General features: G+C 45.7%; 1 protein-coding gene across 5 annotated transcripts in view; it reads left to right on the plus strand.

Moving 5' to 3' along the window:
- REEP1 (receptor accessory protein 1) overlaps positions 1–18061 on the plus strand; it is a 111512-nt gene that overhangs the window by 72597 nt on the left and 20854 nt on the right. For 3 of the 5 annotated variants that reach the window (XM_057558434.1, XM_057558435.1, XM_057558438.1), the window contains exons 4-6: positions 2890–3010; positions 5519–5632; positions 16392–16442. In XM_057558434.1, coding sequence (XP_057414417.1) covers positions 2890–3010; positions 5519–5632; positions 16392–16442 — 286 coding nt within the window. The remainder of the gene's footprint in view (positions 1–2889; positions 3011–5518; positions 5633–16391; positions 16443–18061) is intronic. The other 2 variants (XM_057558436.1, XM_057558437.1) reach the window with 1 other exon arrangement.

Raw genomic sequence — 18061 nt, forward strand, 5'->3', positions numbered from 1 at the left:
CGCGGCGCAGCCAAAAAAAAAAAAAATCCCCAAAGTGTACTGTTAATCGCGTGTGTGCGGTCGGGGGAAGCAAGGTGTAGGAGGGGTGCAGAGAATGCCACTAGGTGAGCATGGGGGACATTACGGGAGTCATATATACCCACACAATTGTATGTCTTAGCCCTGGTCCACTTCTGGAAGGATGCACAAGAAACCGGTGATGTTAATGCTTTTGGAAAAGCATCCAGGATGGGAAGGAGACTCTGCTATATACGCTTTGGGACTTCTAGAATTTTTTAAACTATGTGCACGCATGACCTATTTTTTTTAAAAACCCATCTTTTACATAATAAACAAAAGAGCAGCAGTGCGACAGAACCCCCTGGGATTATCCGTGAATCTTGGGTTGATGCCTGAGCTTTGCAGGTTCATTTGTCCCTCGGGGCTGACAGATACTTGTTTTCCAGACAAAACTTCCTTCATTGTTCATCACCAGAGTGTTCAATTATGGGAGAATCACACCTCTCTTCCTTCAGCTCCTTCCCTTTTCTGGCTGTGAAACATTAAACAATCTTGACATGAAAGTGTCCTTTAGTTGCTAAGGGAATGTTCAGGAAGGGCCTGCCAGAAGCAGAGGGCAGTGAACTAGGATGAGGAAAGGAGGAGGGGGTGGAGCCGCTGATTGGAGTGACATGAGAGTTAAAGGGCTCTGAAGTGACTTGCTAGAAATTGCTCTTTGTTTTGGCTCTCTTATCAGGAAGGATGCCTGAGAGGGGTTTACTTTTCTGATTCCTCAGACTAGCCCAGGTGTCACTTTCCCTCATCGCATCTGTTTTGATGGTACCCAGACTTTGTTTTCAGGTCTGGTAAGACATGCAGGCACAGGACTATCATGAAGGAATAAGTTCGTTATATTCACAGATCCCTAGAGGTACAGCCCGCTGCGCAGAGCCACATGGGGAAGCACGGGGCTGATCAGGAAGCAGAGGCAGGAAGTGTGGGCAAGAGACTGTATTGTGGTTTCCATGGGAGAGGCAGTCTCTCCAGAGTCAGCAAGGTCCCAAGATGTCAAAGCATCAGAGTACAGAAAGTTTAAAAATATGGTTAATACACATCCGGCCTGCCAAGTATGGTTGCACAGGTTGTTCATAGCACAAGATATCTGGCCAAGGAGGCGAGTGGAGCTGAAATTCGGATGAAGCCCTGTTTGCAAGCCATGTGCTCTCAGGACTGCATCCAGCTGAAGGACTTGGCTTTTCCTCACACGTGCAGAGGCACCACATGGGTTAGCAGAGGCCCGTGATGGCACTTGTCTCAGGTTGCTATCCTATATTAATTGTGATACTTTGAGCAATCTCTGTTTCCTTGACTGGACTACCAGTTCCAAGGACGCCAGAAGCTTGTCTATGTTTCCCGCTAGACTGGAAGCTCCAAGAGAGCAGGGGTCAGGCCTTCTTTGCTCCCCATTGTCTCCTTGGTGCTCAGCACCAGCTGCCACGTATGGGTGCCGGGTGTTTATGGGATGCATAAACGAATGGCATGCAGGACTTTAAACTTCAGAATCGTATGTTATCTGTACCCTGAACTCTTCTTTCTTTTTTTGTTTTTAATTTTTATTTATTTATTATTTATTTTTGGCTGTGTTGGGTCTTCGTTTCTGTGCGAGGGCTTTCTCCAGTTGCGGCGAGTGGGGGCCACTCTTCATCGCGGTGCGCGGGCCTCTCATTGTCGCGGCCTCTCTTGTTGCGGAGCACAGGCTCCAGATGCACAGGCTCAGTAGTTGTGGCTCACGGGCCTAGTTGCTCCGCGGCATGTGGGATCCTCCCAGACCAGGGCTCGAACCCATGTCCCCTGCATTGGCAGGCAGACTCTCAACCACCGCGCCACCAGGGAAGCCCCTGAACTCTTCTTTCTTTTCGCACCAAAAAGATCAAGACCTTTTTGCCTGCTGTTGGTTTTTTTAATTAAATTTAATTTTTTAAATTGAAGTATAGTTGATTTACAATGATGTGTTTGTTTCAGGTGTAAGCAAAGTGATTCAGTTATATATATATATATTTTTTCAGATTCTTTTCTCTTACGGGTTATTACAAAATGTTAAGTATAGTTCCCTGTGTTATACAGTAGGTCATTGTTGGTATCTATTTTATATATAGTAGTGTGTATATATTAACCCCAAACTCCTAATTGATCCCTCCCCTCCTCCCCTCCAGCCTGCTGTTGATTTGAGCAGGGTGAGTGACGTCCTCTTTCCTGGCAAGAGTTGGGCTCCCATCCCTGCCTCTTTGGGGACTAAGAAGATAGCCAAGGAGGGGAGGCTTTCATTCTTAGTCTGGCGATTCTTTGTCAGCTCCGCCCTACTGAAAATCCTTCTTGGCCTCCAGTGAAGAGTGAACGACAGGGAAACTGGGCACGGCTGGTTGTGGCATCTGGGCCTGCAGGAGCCCTGGCTCCAACTGAAATGAGCAGAGCTCGGAAGGAAGCTGCAGCTGCTATCAAGCACGGTCATAGGGTGATTGCTGGAGAGACCCCAGGTCCCTGGCTTGCTTGACAGCAAAAGAAAACACGAACCGGCTTTGGGAATTCCCTGGCTGTCCAGTGGTTAGGACTCAGTGCTTTCACTGTTGAGGGTCCAGGTTCAATCCCTTAGTTGGGGAACTAAGATCCCACAAGCTGAGCCGTATGGACAAAGAGAAAAAAAAAAAAGAAAAAAATGAACTGGCTTTCAAGAGGCCTTGGGCTTGTGCCTTGGATGTGCTTGTGTGTGCATACACCTTCATGGGAATCTGGGGGCCAGGCGGCCGTGTGCAGGCAGGAGAGGTGTCTATGCCCCCAGATCTCATGTTTCAAAGGCTCAGGGCGGAGTTGCCGAGAACCTAATGGAATGTGTATTTTCTCATCTCTCTCCAGGTTTCCATTCTATTATGAACTGAAAATAGCATTTGTAGCCTGGCTGCTGTCTCCCTACACAAAAGGCTCCAGCCTCCTCTATAGGAAGTTTGTACATCCCACGCTGTCTTCAAAAGAAAAGGTAATTTATGTTGCTCTGCCTTGCCCTCCTTCCAGCGAGTGAAAAAATTTTAAAAAGTGATTAAAAAAAAAAAAAGGCAGATTGTTTTATTGCAGGAGACTCTCAATTGACTCTTATTTTCCCCCTCCAACATTTGTTCCTTCTAATCTTTCTTTTTTAAGTCTATTTTTATGACCTGTTTAGAAATAGTGGTGAAATTCTCAAAAGGATATTATTCATCATTATTTATTGTAAAACATTTCCATACATTGAAATAAAAAACAGAAAAGGTTCACTCATAATTCAACTCCCCAAACTGAATTTCCTTCCTTTTATCAGGCTCAGCCCCTATCCTTTTGCAGATAGGATTTTTACATAGACTATTAAAATACTTCAAAAACTTAACATAAACAGGAAAGTTGAAGCCTAGAGAGATTAAATGATTTGAACTTGTACCCAGATAGCTGCTAACAGAGACTGGAATATAATAAATTTCTAGTACGTTTGCTTTATTGTTCAATGATAAAATGTATGCTACCAATGAAATACCTGCTACTTTAGTAATTATCAGTCAATAAGTATTAATGAGAATAGTCATAATAATTTGTTTCATGCTGTTTATCTTTTGTGTTTGCTTCGCTTCAAAGTACTTCACATACATCCTTGAAATGAAAATGTAGGTTTGTCTATTGTCAGAGATGGAAAAAATAAGATAGGGAGAAACTGCAGGAAGGGGTCAACAATAACTAAGGATTCAAGGAGGAATTACAACTTACACCTCTTGAAAAGAAATTTAAGCTACTTATAAGATAATGTCACTGTCTATAAAATTATTTTTTGTTTAACATCTCCACTGAACCTAATTTGCCGGATTTGCTTTCAATGGATTGTTCCATTGTTTTCTTAAGATTTCATACAATAGTAGATGCCGAGACCACTAAAATAAACATGACCTCTGTCTTATTAATTTGTTTGGTAGCTCCTTTTTTCAGTTCAATCCAGTCTGTGAAACGTTTCTTTAAAATAAAATTTTAAGCGTACATTAAAAAAAAAAAACAAAAAACCACTCCAAATCAAAAAGCAACAACAAAAAAGCTGAGCAGATGCAATATTTATCTTCTGAGATCTTAGACACCATGGCATATCATCCTTTTTCACTTGGTCTTCCTAATGACCCACGACAGTCACCACACATAGTATATAGTTCCTTCTGTTGACTTCTTATCTTAGAATAAATTCTCAGGAGTGGGATTACTGGGTCCAACATTGTATAATTCATTAATGATAGTATATGACTTTCTAAACTGATTGTGTGGTAGGATTCTACAGTGTGAATTAGGAGCACTGTTGGTAGCTTGATATATTCATTTCTATTGCTTCTGAAAGTTGGATACTTTGGACTTCCAGGGGAAGCCTTTGAGTATATTGGTAGGATGAGCAGCCTACTGTAGACGTTTCTGAGAATCCGTTTAGGAACTAGGACACACTTCCTGTCTCAGAGGGTGGATTTTGAGGAATGGTAATCCCTGTCTTGACCTGGTTATCAAATCTCTATTCTTCCTACTTCCCTTTCTCCAAACACTGGACTTACCCTGAAGCTGCCAATGTAATTTCCATTGAAGTGAAGGTGACTGACCCTTAAGAGCTGCCAAGAATCACTTCTGGAGTCAGCCAGGGGTCACAATGGAAACTTAGTGTTGTGACTTCCTGAAGAAGCTTAAACAAGGACAAGGCAGGGGGTTGACTGCCCACCTGCATACCTCAAAGCGAAGGAAGTGCACCGATGTGCTGAACTTCAAATGAAATGGAGGCCAAGTGTCATTGACTGAACTCTGCAATGAGCTCCTGTGATTACACAACAGCTGTTTTCTTAAAACAGTGACAACAACAACCCAACCCAAACCAAACAAACAAAAAGAATGAGCCAGCGTTGATTCAAATTTGAACTAAACCAATATCTTACTTGGTCTTGGTCCCTGAAGTAGATGTCAATCCTCTTTCCCACCTCACCTTTACCTTGTGGTATGATGCTAGATGACTTCTAATTTCTGCTTTTATTTTGTTATCTGTAAAATGATCTTCTCTATCAACAAAAATAACACCTATTTCTTTCTACGTCCTAATCCCTCCCATCGATATATACATGGGGAGGGATTTGGATATTGTATGAAATAGCTATGGAATAATAGAATTTCAGAGCTGCCGGGGCCTGACCTCCTTGAGATAAGGAAGATGACAATGGTTCTTGGTTACTGAAACCAGCCACCGTATCAGGTGCTTTCCTGGAATGATCGCATGTAATCCTCACCTTGCTCCACAAGTCAGGTGCCGCCAGGGTCCTCATTTTTCAGAAGACAGAACCGTGAATAGAGGCTAAGTACTTGCCCGGGTCTGACAGCCAGTTAATGGCAATACCAGAGAGAATCAGTGATAGGGCAAGACCCCAAGCTCAGCGCTCAGGAGAAGGGAGAAAGAACAGAGATTTATTTGAGCTTTCCAACTCAGTGTGCCTCTGTTTTCCTTTGACAGGAAATCGATGATTGCCTGGTCCAAGCAAAAGACCGAAGTTATGACGCCCTTGTGCACTTTGGGAAGCGAGGCTTGAACGTGGCGGCCACGGCGGCGGTGATGGCTGCTTCCAAGGTACCATGCTGGGACTTGACCACCATGGCTGTAACTTGCCCAGAGACAGGCTAAGGACCAATCAGGTTCCTCATCCTTTTTGGGGTCCCATTGAAAATCTGAGGAGAAAAAGGGTGAATCTTGCCCCCAGAAAACTGCACACCCACACACACAAATGATTTATGCAATATTGAGAGGTTCCCAGAGCCCCTGAAGCTCATCTGTGGGTCTCATGTTAAGAACCTCTAAAGTACTTGGAGTGTAATCCTTGGATGCAGAGAAGAGAGAAGGGGAGGGGAGGGAGCTCTTCTCTGCAATTTCCTAGGGTGCACTGGGAGAGTCACCTAAATAGACAGGTGCAGAGACTTATTACCTGAGTGAGTGGGTGCACTCCATGCTCACGTGGCCCCACAGATCCAGGGGAAGGAACCCAGGGTCCTAGAATAAATTGAGTGGTTCAAACGTGGAGGACAATGATATGTGTAGCAGCAGTGACTAGAGGTAGAGGAGGTTTGAAATAAATACTGGTCTTGTGGGATATTGTGATATAAGCAATTACTTCCTTCTTTTTTCCACCCAGCCCTGTTCAAAGGCCCTCCATGTTCCTTCCCAGCTTCCTCTCCCATCACATTCTCCTTGTCGTTTTGTCAGCTTCTCGTTATGTGCTCAGCCCTGAAAAATTAAATTGGTAGATGTTTACTCTCAGAGCAAATTCAGCAGGTTGCCCTAGTGTTTCCTGGTGACAACACTTTCCTCCAAATCCAAAGGTAGAGTAGGGGTCTACAGTTGGCTGACGGTGGAGGAAAGGCAGTTATGCTTATGTCTGGAGAGATACGATGGTTGGGAGGTGAGCTGTATTAGCAAAGGGAAGCTATGAGTCCTGGGTGGCGATGTGAGGGTTTGGGGGAAAGAGAGGGTAGAGCTGTGAAAGGGTTTGGAAGAGGACGATTAATACAGATTTTCATGATCCATGGGCTCCCGGTGGATGGTGGGATGGAGGGTGTTTTTTTTGTTTGTTTGGTTTTTTTGGGTTTTTTTTAACATCTTTATTGGAGTATAATTGCTTTACAGTGGTGTGTTAGTTTCTGCTTTATAACAAAGTGAATCAGTTATACATATACATATGTTCCCATATCTCTTCCCTCTTGCATCTCCTTCCCTCCCACCCGGATGGAGGGTGTTGATAGCCAGTTGGGTCAGGGGACTGAGCTGGGTTTTCTGGGTCCTGAACCAGGGAGAGGCACTTTAGGAGCATTTCTGGGAGAAAAACTTAGCACACAGGGCTGGGAGTTTGAAAAGCACCTTCCACATAAAGTCAAGGAGTTCTGCAGACAAAGGCTGGCGGGGAGACAGGAGAACCAAAGGGGAGTGATTCCTATTTCAGAGAAGGATCAGGTGCTTCTGTAACACAGAACCATAGTGAAGTGTTCCGCTGTACCTGGAGGGTCCCTGTCCACCTTAGGTACAACAGTAGCTGGCAAAGCAATGAATCCCAATGAGTATCATTGGAGGGGAAATTCCGCTTTGGTATCTGGAGGAGATGTATCAGGATTTACAAAGAGCAGTGAATTCCAAGATCCTTCTGTTTGAGATGCAATTGTTTTAGGCTTTTGTGTTTAAGCTGAAAGAAAAGAGAACTCAGAATTGCTAAATTCTGTATTCATCAGGCTAACTTTGCCACATAAAGCTACAGAAGCCTCCCAGGCCCTCTCTCCACCCCATCTTCTTTGCTTCTGCAACTGAAGGAAGATAGGTTACTGCTCTTTTCTCAGCTCAGTTGTGGAACATCAATGTGGTATATTTATCAGGGTGGCTCAGTACGGGTCACCAGGCCACTCAGCCGTGTGTGTAAATTATATTCTTATGGTAATTCTGTAGGGCCGTCCTTTTCCAGGTCTGCCTCAAGCTGGAGCCTCCTGAGTCTCGATACCGTCTTGGCCAGTCACTGCCAGTCCCTCTGACCACCAGGGAAGCCCGTGAGCCTAGGCCTCCAGCCGGGCACCTTACAACTAACCTGAAGGAAGCTCTAGTCTGAAACTTGCCTCAGAAAATAACTGCTCATTAGTTCTTTCTAGTTGGGCTAAAGTAGTGAGGAACGCCTGCTTCCTGCTGAATTTGGTTTCAGACAAGAAAATTTTCTGCCTTGTGGGGAATTTGCATTTCCTCTCTAAATATCTTGAGAGAGAAAACACTCTTCTTTCCCCAAAATAATGCCCTCTTGTCAGTCGCTGTTAGACTGAGGAACAAGTCCTGAGAGCAGGTGAGGGGATTAAGAAGAGACGGGGTCAGGAGGGTGGTGTACAAGCACACACACACTTTATTTCCCATCAAAACTCTTTTTATAGATTGCAGTAGGCAATACATGTTTTTGGTAAAATCACAAGACAGAATCATCGGACAGTATTTCCTTAATGTTGAAGTTATAGTACAAAACATTCTGCGAACCAGAATATAAACATGCGTGAGAACAGACTGTGATTACCGAAACATGCCAAGGACAAACTATAGTTAGAGAAACCGCAAGCAACCTCACGGGCCAAGACTCATATCTTCTCTAATAACTCTTTCGGGTCCTGTCAAGAATTAAGCAGGACTTTGCCATGCTTTAAGCTGCAAGAACTGTGTTAGCTTGCAACTGGTTCCCGACACCCTCTGTTTTTGAAACAGATGTGTACTTTAAAAAAAAAAAAAGAAAAGAAAAAGAAGTAAAATTCAACCTGGCTGAGGGATAGATCAGTGGTTTCTATAGTAACAATGGACCACTCCAGGCCGCGGCCAAAGGATGATAAGTCATCACTGGGTTCAAATCTGGCTTTAGTATCCAAACCACCTGGGAAGCTTTGTTTTTCATTTTTAAACAGATTCTCAGATATACTGAATCAGAATCTCAGGCAGTGAGCCCTTGAATCTCTATTTTTAACAAGTTCCCCAGATGATTTTTAAACAGCCAACTCAGACTTCCCTGGTGGCTCAGTGGTTAAGAATCCCCCTGCCAATGCAGGGGACACAGGTTCGAGCCCTGGTCCAGGAAGATCCCACATGCCGCGGAGCAACTAAGCCTGTGCGCCACAACTACTGAGCCTGCGCTCTAGAGCCAGCAAGCCACAAGTACTGAGCCTGTGTGCCACAACTACTGAAGCTCCTGCGCCTAGAGCCCTTGCTCCCCAACAAAGAGAAGCCAGCTCGATGAGAAGCCCTTGCACCGCAACGAAGAGAAGTCCCCGCTCACCGCAACTAGAGAAAGCCTGTGTGCAGCAACAAAGACCCAACACAGCCAAAAATAAATAAACAAAATAAATAAATATATTTTTAAAAATAAATAAATAAAATAAACAGCCAACTCTTTACAGGTCACTGCCTGAGGGCCCATCCAGAACCATACACCACAGACGATTAGGGTTAAAACAGTTAACTTCTTTAAAATTCCTGGGATGCAGATTTAGCTCCTTAGAAGCATTAACCTTGAGAATGAGAAAGCTGAGTCCAGAACAACCTTGTCGATTACCCCAGGGGAACAATCAAAGCAGTTTTGTGAAAAAAAGACACTCTGCCCGGTCACAGTGGCTAGGGTGACCATATAATGTTCAAACAGGACACATCTGAGAGTGAAACGGTGCTGTAATTATTATGCTGGGACAACAGGTAGAAACTAGGTCTGTTCCAAGCAAACTGGGATTTATGGTCGCCCTACTCATGGTTCCATTTTACATCTCTTGGACCCTGCCTGTCTCCTCCCAGAAAACACCCTCAACCTACAAATCTGTTCTCACTGTAAATATCCCCTGCATTTAGCCAAACAGTTGCAGGAGAGAGGGTGAGGCGACTGAGAGCCTCTCTCTGAGTTCAGACAGATTGAAGGGAGGCTGGGACCAGGTGACCGGATGAGGGGGGTCACTCCTTCCTCATCTGCTCTACTTTCCATCCTTTGATGGCTCCCCAGGAGGAAACTGCAGAACTTAACCAGAAGAATGAGAGATCTTCTGCCTACACTTTTAGTTAATTCTTTTTTTCCTTATAACTTTCAGCCCTGAGCCCTTTCTCTAAAAAAATGAATGTTTGCAGGGTTTTTGGATCATCATGAAGTGTGAAGAAGCTTTGTAAACCAAATCACTGTACAGATATAAGTTGTTATTAATGCTAATGTTTTATCTTAGAATAGAAAAGCTAAAACAAACAAACAAAATTACACGTTGGAAATTTCTCCCCAGGCCTATTAACCCCCAGCCCACCCCCCCAGTTTTCCCCGAGGTCTAATTCTTGTCCCCGGGAAGTAGTAATGCATTTTTTCTTTCAGCAAAAGCTCTCCTTCCTAGGGACACACTTCGCTAGTACCTTCTTTCTAAGTGTCCCTAGTCTCTTGGCTGGCTCTGAGCTTAGATATTAGCTGTTTCCCAGCCAGTAATTCCACCCAGAGGGAAAATTGAGCCCATGTCTTTTTAAGACTAGAATTGGAAATCTCTCTCTTTTTAAAAATAATGCTCTAGAAACTCATTAGTTAAGCAAAACACATTCTCACGGGAAGAGAAACAATAGTGAGAAAAACCAATTGATCAGGAGTTTTAAAACTGTCAGGTAGTTTTAAAACTGACTTCCCTGGCGGTCAAGTGGTTAAGACTACGCCTTCCAACGCAGGGGGTGTGGGTTCGATCCCTGGTCGGGGAACTAAGATCCCATATGCCTCGTGGCCAAAAAAAATCAAAACATAAAAAAAAAGAAAGAAACAGAAGCAATATTGTAATAAATTCAATAAAGACTTGCAAAATGGTCCACATCAAAATAATCTTCAAAAAAACCCCAAAAAACTGTGAGGTATCCAGGCCACCTTATTCCCCTTGACATTTGAACCATATCCTAGGTCTCTTCCACCTGCCCACTTCTCAGGCCTGGTAAACCAATCTTGCTTTTTACCTGTCTCATAACTTGAAAAATAATGCCCTTTTACTTTCTCTGGAGATCCTATCCCTAGAACAGTTCCACTGCTGCCAATAGTGTTATTAAAGTCACCTGTTTAAGACAGCTGGTCTAAGTAAAGCTGGCATTCTGTGAATTAGGGATGCTTCTTCCCCAGATTGCGTGTGGGTTTTTTCCCCCCTAGAATCTAGTATTTCCTGTTAGATTGTGAGCTTCTGGCCATGAGTGACTTTGGATTCTTTTCCTTTGTCTCTTGCTTAGAAAAAAACCAAAACCAAAAACCAAACTTTGCTAACTTGTCTGGTGTTTTGCACTCATTAAACCTCGTTGGTTGATCTGAAGAATAAACTTTTTGATGCCTCCAATCCTGCTCTGCCCAAAATGATAGCCACTTGCCATGTGTGGCTATTTAAATTTACATTAATTGAAATTAAGTAAATTTTAATATTCAATTCCTCAGTCTTTACTCACCCCCTTTCAAGTCCTCAGCAGCCAGTGTGGCTTGTGGCTGACACAGGGATAGAACGTTCCCACCATTGCAGAAAGTTCCCTTGGGCAACACTGTCCCAAGCCCTCTGTTTAGCCTCTTGGGTTCTCCTTTGCCTTATTTCCATCTTCTTGCCTGCAGTGCTCTGCTTTGACAAGGGCCCCTCCCTTACCCACTCAGCCCTTTGGGGCCTCTGTATATGAGGTTCACGAGGTAAACAGGGAGATGGAGACTCAGCCTACAGCATTGCCCATGGTGGATCTTTCGTTTCTTTGTCTTCTCTCCTGGTCCAGCTCTGCTTTCACACCATGACCTCCACTTTGCTGACTTGCCAGCCAAAGCTCAGGTACTTTGCCTGCAGTTATGGTCAGTGGCCACCAGGGTATAGCCAAGCCTTGGTTATAGCCCTAGCATCTGAACATCTAGGCACAATCACAGAGAGATAAATTATAGTGTTTACCCACTCATTAAAAAAAAAAAAATTCCCACTCAATTTTGCTTTAAAAACAAACTCTTTAAACAGTTCAGCATAAATAGTTTTTAAAAATGTCCTCTCCCTCTGATCCTTATTTTTTATCCATCACTGCTTTATCTAAACTTCTTGCTTGAATAAAAATACTGCTTTCAAACGACATGGAACTTTATTCTTGGAACCAGAAGCTCATTCTGGAAAGTTCATAAGCCTCGTGATTTGGGGCTTCTGAACAGACTGGAGTTGTTTGCCTTTGCCTTTATTTTTTTTCTTGCCAAAAAAACCCCACAAAAGACAAAAGCAAAAACTACCTGTTTACGATTAATCAGAGGGCAGGTGTTAATTTTCTTTTTATAAAACCTCCCTGTATCCACTCATGCTTTGAATGTATTTCCAAGGCAGAAGAGAAGACTGCTGTCCCTTCTGGGTCCCTGCGTCTCCCTTGTCTGGCTTCGCACACTTGTGTCTACTGAATCTAAGTGGCTGAGGACTCCAGGAAGTTTCATGCTTGTCCCTTCACCCCTCAGAGGAACATTTCCCAGCCTCTGCGCTAGCTTATGTCAAGTTAACCCTCTTTCTTCTGTTTTAGCCAAGAACTGTGTGACATAAAATTAATATTTGGAGTTCACCATGGCAACCATTTAAGCACCAAGATTACATACACTGTTATGGACAACCTGCTGAAAAAATTTAGGTAGAGGGTAGGGAATACTTCCCTCCCAGACAAATCAGCTTGCACTGGAGCTTATTTCCGAAACAACCTGAAGCAGCACCAAGCAAGCCTTGTCCACTGTGGTTCTGCCACTCTTGCCTTTGCTACTCAACACCCTGTCTTCGTCCCGATGTTTCTACTTGGAATGTTACCTCACCTTACTCCACTCCATAGATGGTGAGGTGGATTAAAACAAGCAAGAGACTCAGTCTCACAAGTCAGCAGAAGGGCTGGCACTCACGTGGAGTTGCTGGTCTGATATTACTTGCCCAATCTCTGTTCCAAGTTTGCCTGTGGAGATCATATGTAACTGGATGCATCGAGGGTCCCAGTGGAAAGAGGGAAGCCCACCTGCCTGCCTGACCTCTGAGAAGAGGCTGGTTGAACCTAGGAGGTCTGAGAAAGCACTTTTAGGATCAACATGAGTGGGAAGAGCTATTTCTTGGCTGTGGCGATGCACCTTCCTTCTCGGTCACCTCCTCCTCCCTGAATCCTGTCTCCTGTCTCTCCCTCCCTCCTCCCCTCACTCCCTCAGTGTTGGGGAGAATTCTCCAGGGCCACGCCTTGCTCTCCTCTCCATCCCAGAGCCACCTCATCCTTTCCCTCACCTTCAGCTGTCAGCACCTGATGCTCCTGGTTCCCAGATCTTCTCCTCTCCCAGGTCTCAAGTCCAGCATTTCTGGCTCTCTGAACATCTCCCTGTCTTCTGGTACCTTCAGTCAGCATCTCTCTAACTCCAAATCTGTCCCTCCTCTTGTGTCCCAAATTTCTGATGATGACAAAATCACCATCCTCTCTGGACCCCAAGCTCCAAATCTCAGTCATCTTTGATGCTCCTCCTTCCTCCGATTGACTCTTCAAGTCCTGCCCGTTTGATACCCCTTCCTTCCTTCCTTCCAGGCCCTCTTCCAGGCACCCTCCCTTCTAGCTTGGACTATTGCAGTAGCCACTCAAGGGGTCACTGCCACTCTCCCTTCCTGTTTGAGGCCTGTGCATTTGGCCCTGATCCCAGCCTTCCTGTCTAGTCTCTCCTGACCTTTCTGGTTCTTGTATACTGTACTTACAGCGCCACCTTCAGTGCTGTTCTAGAAATAGCAACTCTGCTGTTTCTAGAATTTTCTCTTTCCTGCCTCTACTGATGCTAGTTCATCTGCCCCTGTTCCCACCTGTTTGAAATCCTGTCCGCCCTTCAAGGTCAAGAGCCACCTCCGTCACAGCAGCCTCCTTAGATTCCTGGTGGAACTGGTCTCTCACCCCAGTGGCCCTCTTGTAGTCATTTATAGCCATGTCTTATCTGCACCCCTACTAGGTGCACAGTAAATGGTAAAGGAATGAAGGATGGCTGTTCATATTTTTAGCTGTCACAGCCAGGAGAGCAATGCTTAGCAACAAGTATGAGCTTTGGAAATATGCAGACCCAGGTTAAAAAAATCCCAGCTCCAGGACTTCCCTGGCGGTCCAGTGGTTAAGATTCTGTGCTTCCAATGAAGGGGGTGCAGGTTCGATCCCTGGTCAGGGAATTAAGATCCCACATGCCACGCGGCCTGGCCAAAAAAAAAAAAAAAAAAAATCCAGCTCCCCCACTTGCTGTTGCACCTCTATGAGCCTCAGTCTCTTCACCTGCAAAATGGGCACGATAATGGTTTTTGCCACAAAATAGTCATGAGTCGATGTCCATAGAGACTTCCCAGGAGGCAGAGCTCATGCTGAGGCTACCTGTTAGTCACTTCTCCTGTGTCAGTTTGCTCTCTAAGGTTGATCATGATCTTCACTCACTGTTGAACGAATAAGAGAAACAAGTCCGATGCTGGCATTGGGAAGTTGTTTACAATCCAGACTCTTGTGGAGACGAGGCTGTCTCCTGCTTGTGGATCTCTTCCCGTCTTTTCTCTGTGGTGCGGTAGCTTGGGCACAGTTGGGGTGTTGCCTGTGCCCTTGTCCGTCCCTGTCCACCTTGCCTGTGCTGTGTGGCCCTGGGCAAGCCACTCTCCCACCCTGGGCTTGGGCCCGACTTCCGCCTCCTGTAACGCCTTGAGGTGAGCAGTGTCTGAGTGGCAGCGTCTATATAACACGTGAGCCCCTGCCCCAGTCCCCACCGAGAGAGAGAGAGAGAGAGAGAGAGAGAGAGAGAGAGAGAGAGAGAGAGAGAGAACAAACAGGAAGGAGCCTTAGGTGCACTTACTTCACAGGGGAGGACACTGAGACCCCAGTGCTGAGCGGCTGCCCAAGGTCATGCTGCTGTTAGATGCTGCCCAAGGTCATGCTGCTGTTAGATGCTGCCCAAGGTCATGCTGCTGTTAGATGCTGCCCAAGGTCGTGCTGCTGTTAGATGCTGCCCAAGGTCATGCTGCTGTTAGATGCTGCCCAAGGTCGTGCTGCTGTTAGATGCTGAGCTGGGCTGAGAGGGATACTCCAGTTCCCAGTCCTGTGTTCCTGCATCACTCCAGACACCCCCATGGCCCCCTCCCCTCCACACACACTGAACTGACAATTCCTGACCACATTCTGCTTGGATCACACCCCCAGGCCCTGAGGCCCCACGGCTGAGAGCCTGAGGGATGCCTGTCTGCCACTGAGAATTCTAGAGCCAGTCACAGCCCAGGGTGCTTTTAAGGTGGTCTGCCTGCTCTTCTGACCGTTTTATCTGGGACACCTCTAGGAGTTAAGAAGGTACATTCATATGCAAAAGACAGCCAGCAACTGCCCCCAAGGCAGGCTCCCACTTTGCCTTGAGGCAAGGCTGGGGCCACGCTTAAATGCAGGTGGTGGGTCGCAAGTTACCTTAAGAGACTAAAGATAGTTTCTTTAAAGCTTTATCACTGTGTCCTAATATAACATTGTAAATCAACTGTACTTCAATAAAAAGAAAAAAGAAATTAGGATATTGAAAAGCAAAACAAATAAACACACAAAGCGTCATCACTGTGATAAAGTGGGAAGTTGTAAATGTAGCTCCACTTTTCACTGAGCAAATTTGTCTTGTGGATGCCCCACCTTTGGGTCCCCTACCCCACTCCTGCTCCTTGAAGAGAGATCTGCCACCACTTTAACCTCCCCTCAGGGCCTGGCCTCTCCAAGGAGGAAGCGTGGACCAAGCAGAGCTTCCAGCTGCGTCTCACTGGCGGCCTTCTACACATGAGGGCTGGACAGCTGCTGCGTGTGGAGTCCTTCCCAGTGACCCCCGAACCCCATCACCTGGGTGCTGGCCTGACTCAGATGACCAGGCCCTGCTCTGCTTTACAGGGACTCTGCTCATCTGTGTGCTGTCATTGTGCTGCACAGCCCTGTGTCACTTCCCAGATCCAGGTCCTCATGTCCTCGGCAGCTGCTGTCAGCACCTCAGATCCAGCCTGGCCTCAGGTGTTGGCCAGTGTTCCCACCCGGCCTTCCCTCACCAGTTAATGTTCATTTTTGCACTTCATCTCCCATTAAGGGCACTTCCAGTCTTTATTGCAGACATCCACGTGCCCAGCTCCAACCTGAGGAAGGAAGGCAGAGCAGATACCAGGGGCCGTTCTCCATGTGTGCCACGCAGTGTGTCCAGAATGTTCTCATGACTCTAAAATCCCACTGTCTTCACTTTGCTCACTACTCAGAAACCTTCAGTGGAGCTCTCATCGAAGTCCAAGTTGAGGCAAAATAGTTTTTCCAGACTGATCTCCCACTCCTCACCAGCACCCGAGCCTCTTCTCCTCAGACTGGTTCAATCTCAGTTTCCCAATTGCACCCAGGTTTTCCACTCTCACACCTTGGCTCCAACCACTCTCTGGCCACAATGTCCTTCCCTCTCTTTCTGATGGTGCAGCCCTTGCCTCGCTCAAGTCTGAGCTCTTGGACGAGGCCTCCCCGGGTATTCTAGCCAACAGTGCTCTGTCTCTGTTGCCTGAACTTCTGTCGCGTGTTTTGTCGCCTGTCATTTGCTGTCTTGTACGCGTTTGTGTCTCGATGCCTCAGCCAGACTGTGAGAACCTTGGGAGCAGGAACCGTGTCATGTTTCCTATTCATGTTTGTTTCCCCTGCGGGGCTTCACTCAGAGCTTCAGGAACACTCCATCAGCGTTGGCTGCGAATGAAGGAGTGAAGAAGTGAGTGAGCGAATGAGTGACTTGTAGGAGGCCAGGGCATCATGGCGCCCTTCAACCCATTTTGTCGGTTTGGTGCCCATGGCTTTTTTTTTTTTTTCTTTTCCCCTTTATCAGGTGGTTGGATTCTTTCCTTTTGTCTCCTCTTTGGACCTCAGAGAAGGGCAGGTAACCCTGCTGAGAGATGTGACTAACTCCAAACTGATCCCTTCGGGGAGGGAGGCCAGCAGCCACCTGTGCCCACCAGCCCATGGTCTGGATCGGAGCCAGGTGTCTCTCCTCCCGACAGCCGTGTGTGTACATGTGCGTTAATCCCAGAGCCGAGGCCCAGCCAGCCTCCTCCCAGAGCCTCTTATTGTGTTGATTTGGTGGCATCTAACATGCAATTAACTTATTTGGTTTTTTGGTGTGTTTGTTTCATGCCTGGAGAATGAATTGAATTTGACGATTGATGCTATGGTGGGAAGGATCCTTTCTCTCTCTTTTGTTTGTTAATCCAATTCTGTGTCACAAACGAGGCCCTTGCCTTCCTCCAGCATGTTGAGAAGGAGCCTGCTTGGCCTTGATGTGGAGCATGTATAGCTGTAGAGGTTAACTGTGTTAGCGAGGTGGGAACCCGGTGGGAATTTAGAAGGAAGTACTTTTTTTTTTTCAAATATTTGAATCGCCAGTGGGAAATGTGGTTATGCTGGCGGCTTTGTTATCAATTGCCTGACTCACACTTTTGTCTTCATTCTCATTGTTATCAGTTGAAGGCAGCAGAGACCATGTGAGGTGGGCTAAACTTTGTGCTCTGCTGGAGCTCCCTCCTGTCACTTGTGTCCCTGTCACTGGTGTCCCTTCCCCTGTGTGTCCCTCTGGAAAAGAGGACCTCGTCAAGGGCTTGCAACCAAACTTAGTAACTGTTGAATCGGGGTTCTGTGGGCCCTAATGGCAGGTATTCTGTTGGTGGTAAATTGTCTTACTTAGAATATCAGCTTTTTAAAGGTCTGGGTTTTCCCAGGAATACACTCCCTCCTCTGACTAAGAAAAGCATCAAAATGTAGAAAAGTTGCTGTGTGTTAGCTACATGGATTTCTTATTCCTTACAAATTGGGGGAAGGATTAGGAGTTAAAAGTTCTCAGATTCACAGCGTTGCAAATCAACTGTACTCCAATAAAAATTAATTGTGAAAATAAAAAAAAATATTTACAGTACATATACATATAAATATGTACATAAAAGTACATATGAAAAAAAAAAAGTACATATGAGTCCCTAAGGTTTATATCTTGGATCCATCTATAAAATTAGAAAAGTGTAGTAATTAAATACAAATGAAAGACTACATCAATAAAATTAAAATTGAAATACAGAAAAGATCTCAGATTAATAGAAAATTCAGTGACACAGTTTACTTTTTTTTTTAATTTACTTTTATTTATTTATTTTTGGCTGTGTTGGGTCTTTGTTCCTGCACGCAAGCTTTCGCTGGTTGCGGTGAGCGGGGGCTACTCTTCGTTGCGGTGCGCGGGCTTCTCATTGTGGTGGCTTCTCTTGTTGCGGAGCACGGGCTCTAAGTGCATGGGCTTCAGTAGTTGCAGCACGTGGGCTCAGTAGTTGCGGCATGCAGGCACTGGAGCGCAGGCTCAGTAGTGGTGCATGGGCTTAGTTGCTCTGTGGCATGTGGGATCTTCCCGGACCAGGGCTCAAACCCGTGTCCCCTGCATTGGCAGGTGGATTCTTAACCACTGTGCCACCAGGGAAGTTCCCACAGTTTACTTCTTAAAGTCCAATTTTCTAAGAG

Source organism: Balaenoptera acutorostrata, chromosome 12, assembly GCF_949987535.1.
Source record: "Balaenoptera acutorostrata chromosome 12, mBalAcu1.1, whole genome shotgun sequence".
NCBI lineage: Eukaryota > Metazoa > Chordata > Mammalia > Artiodactyla > Balaenopteridae > Balaenoptera > Balaenoptera acutorostrata.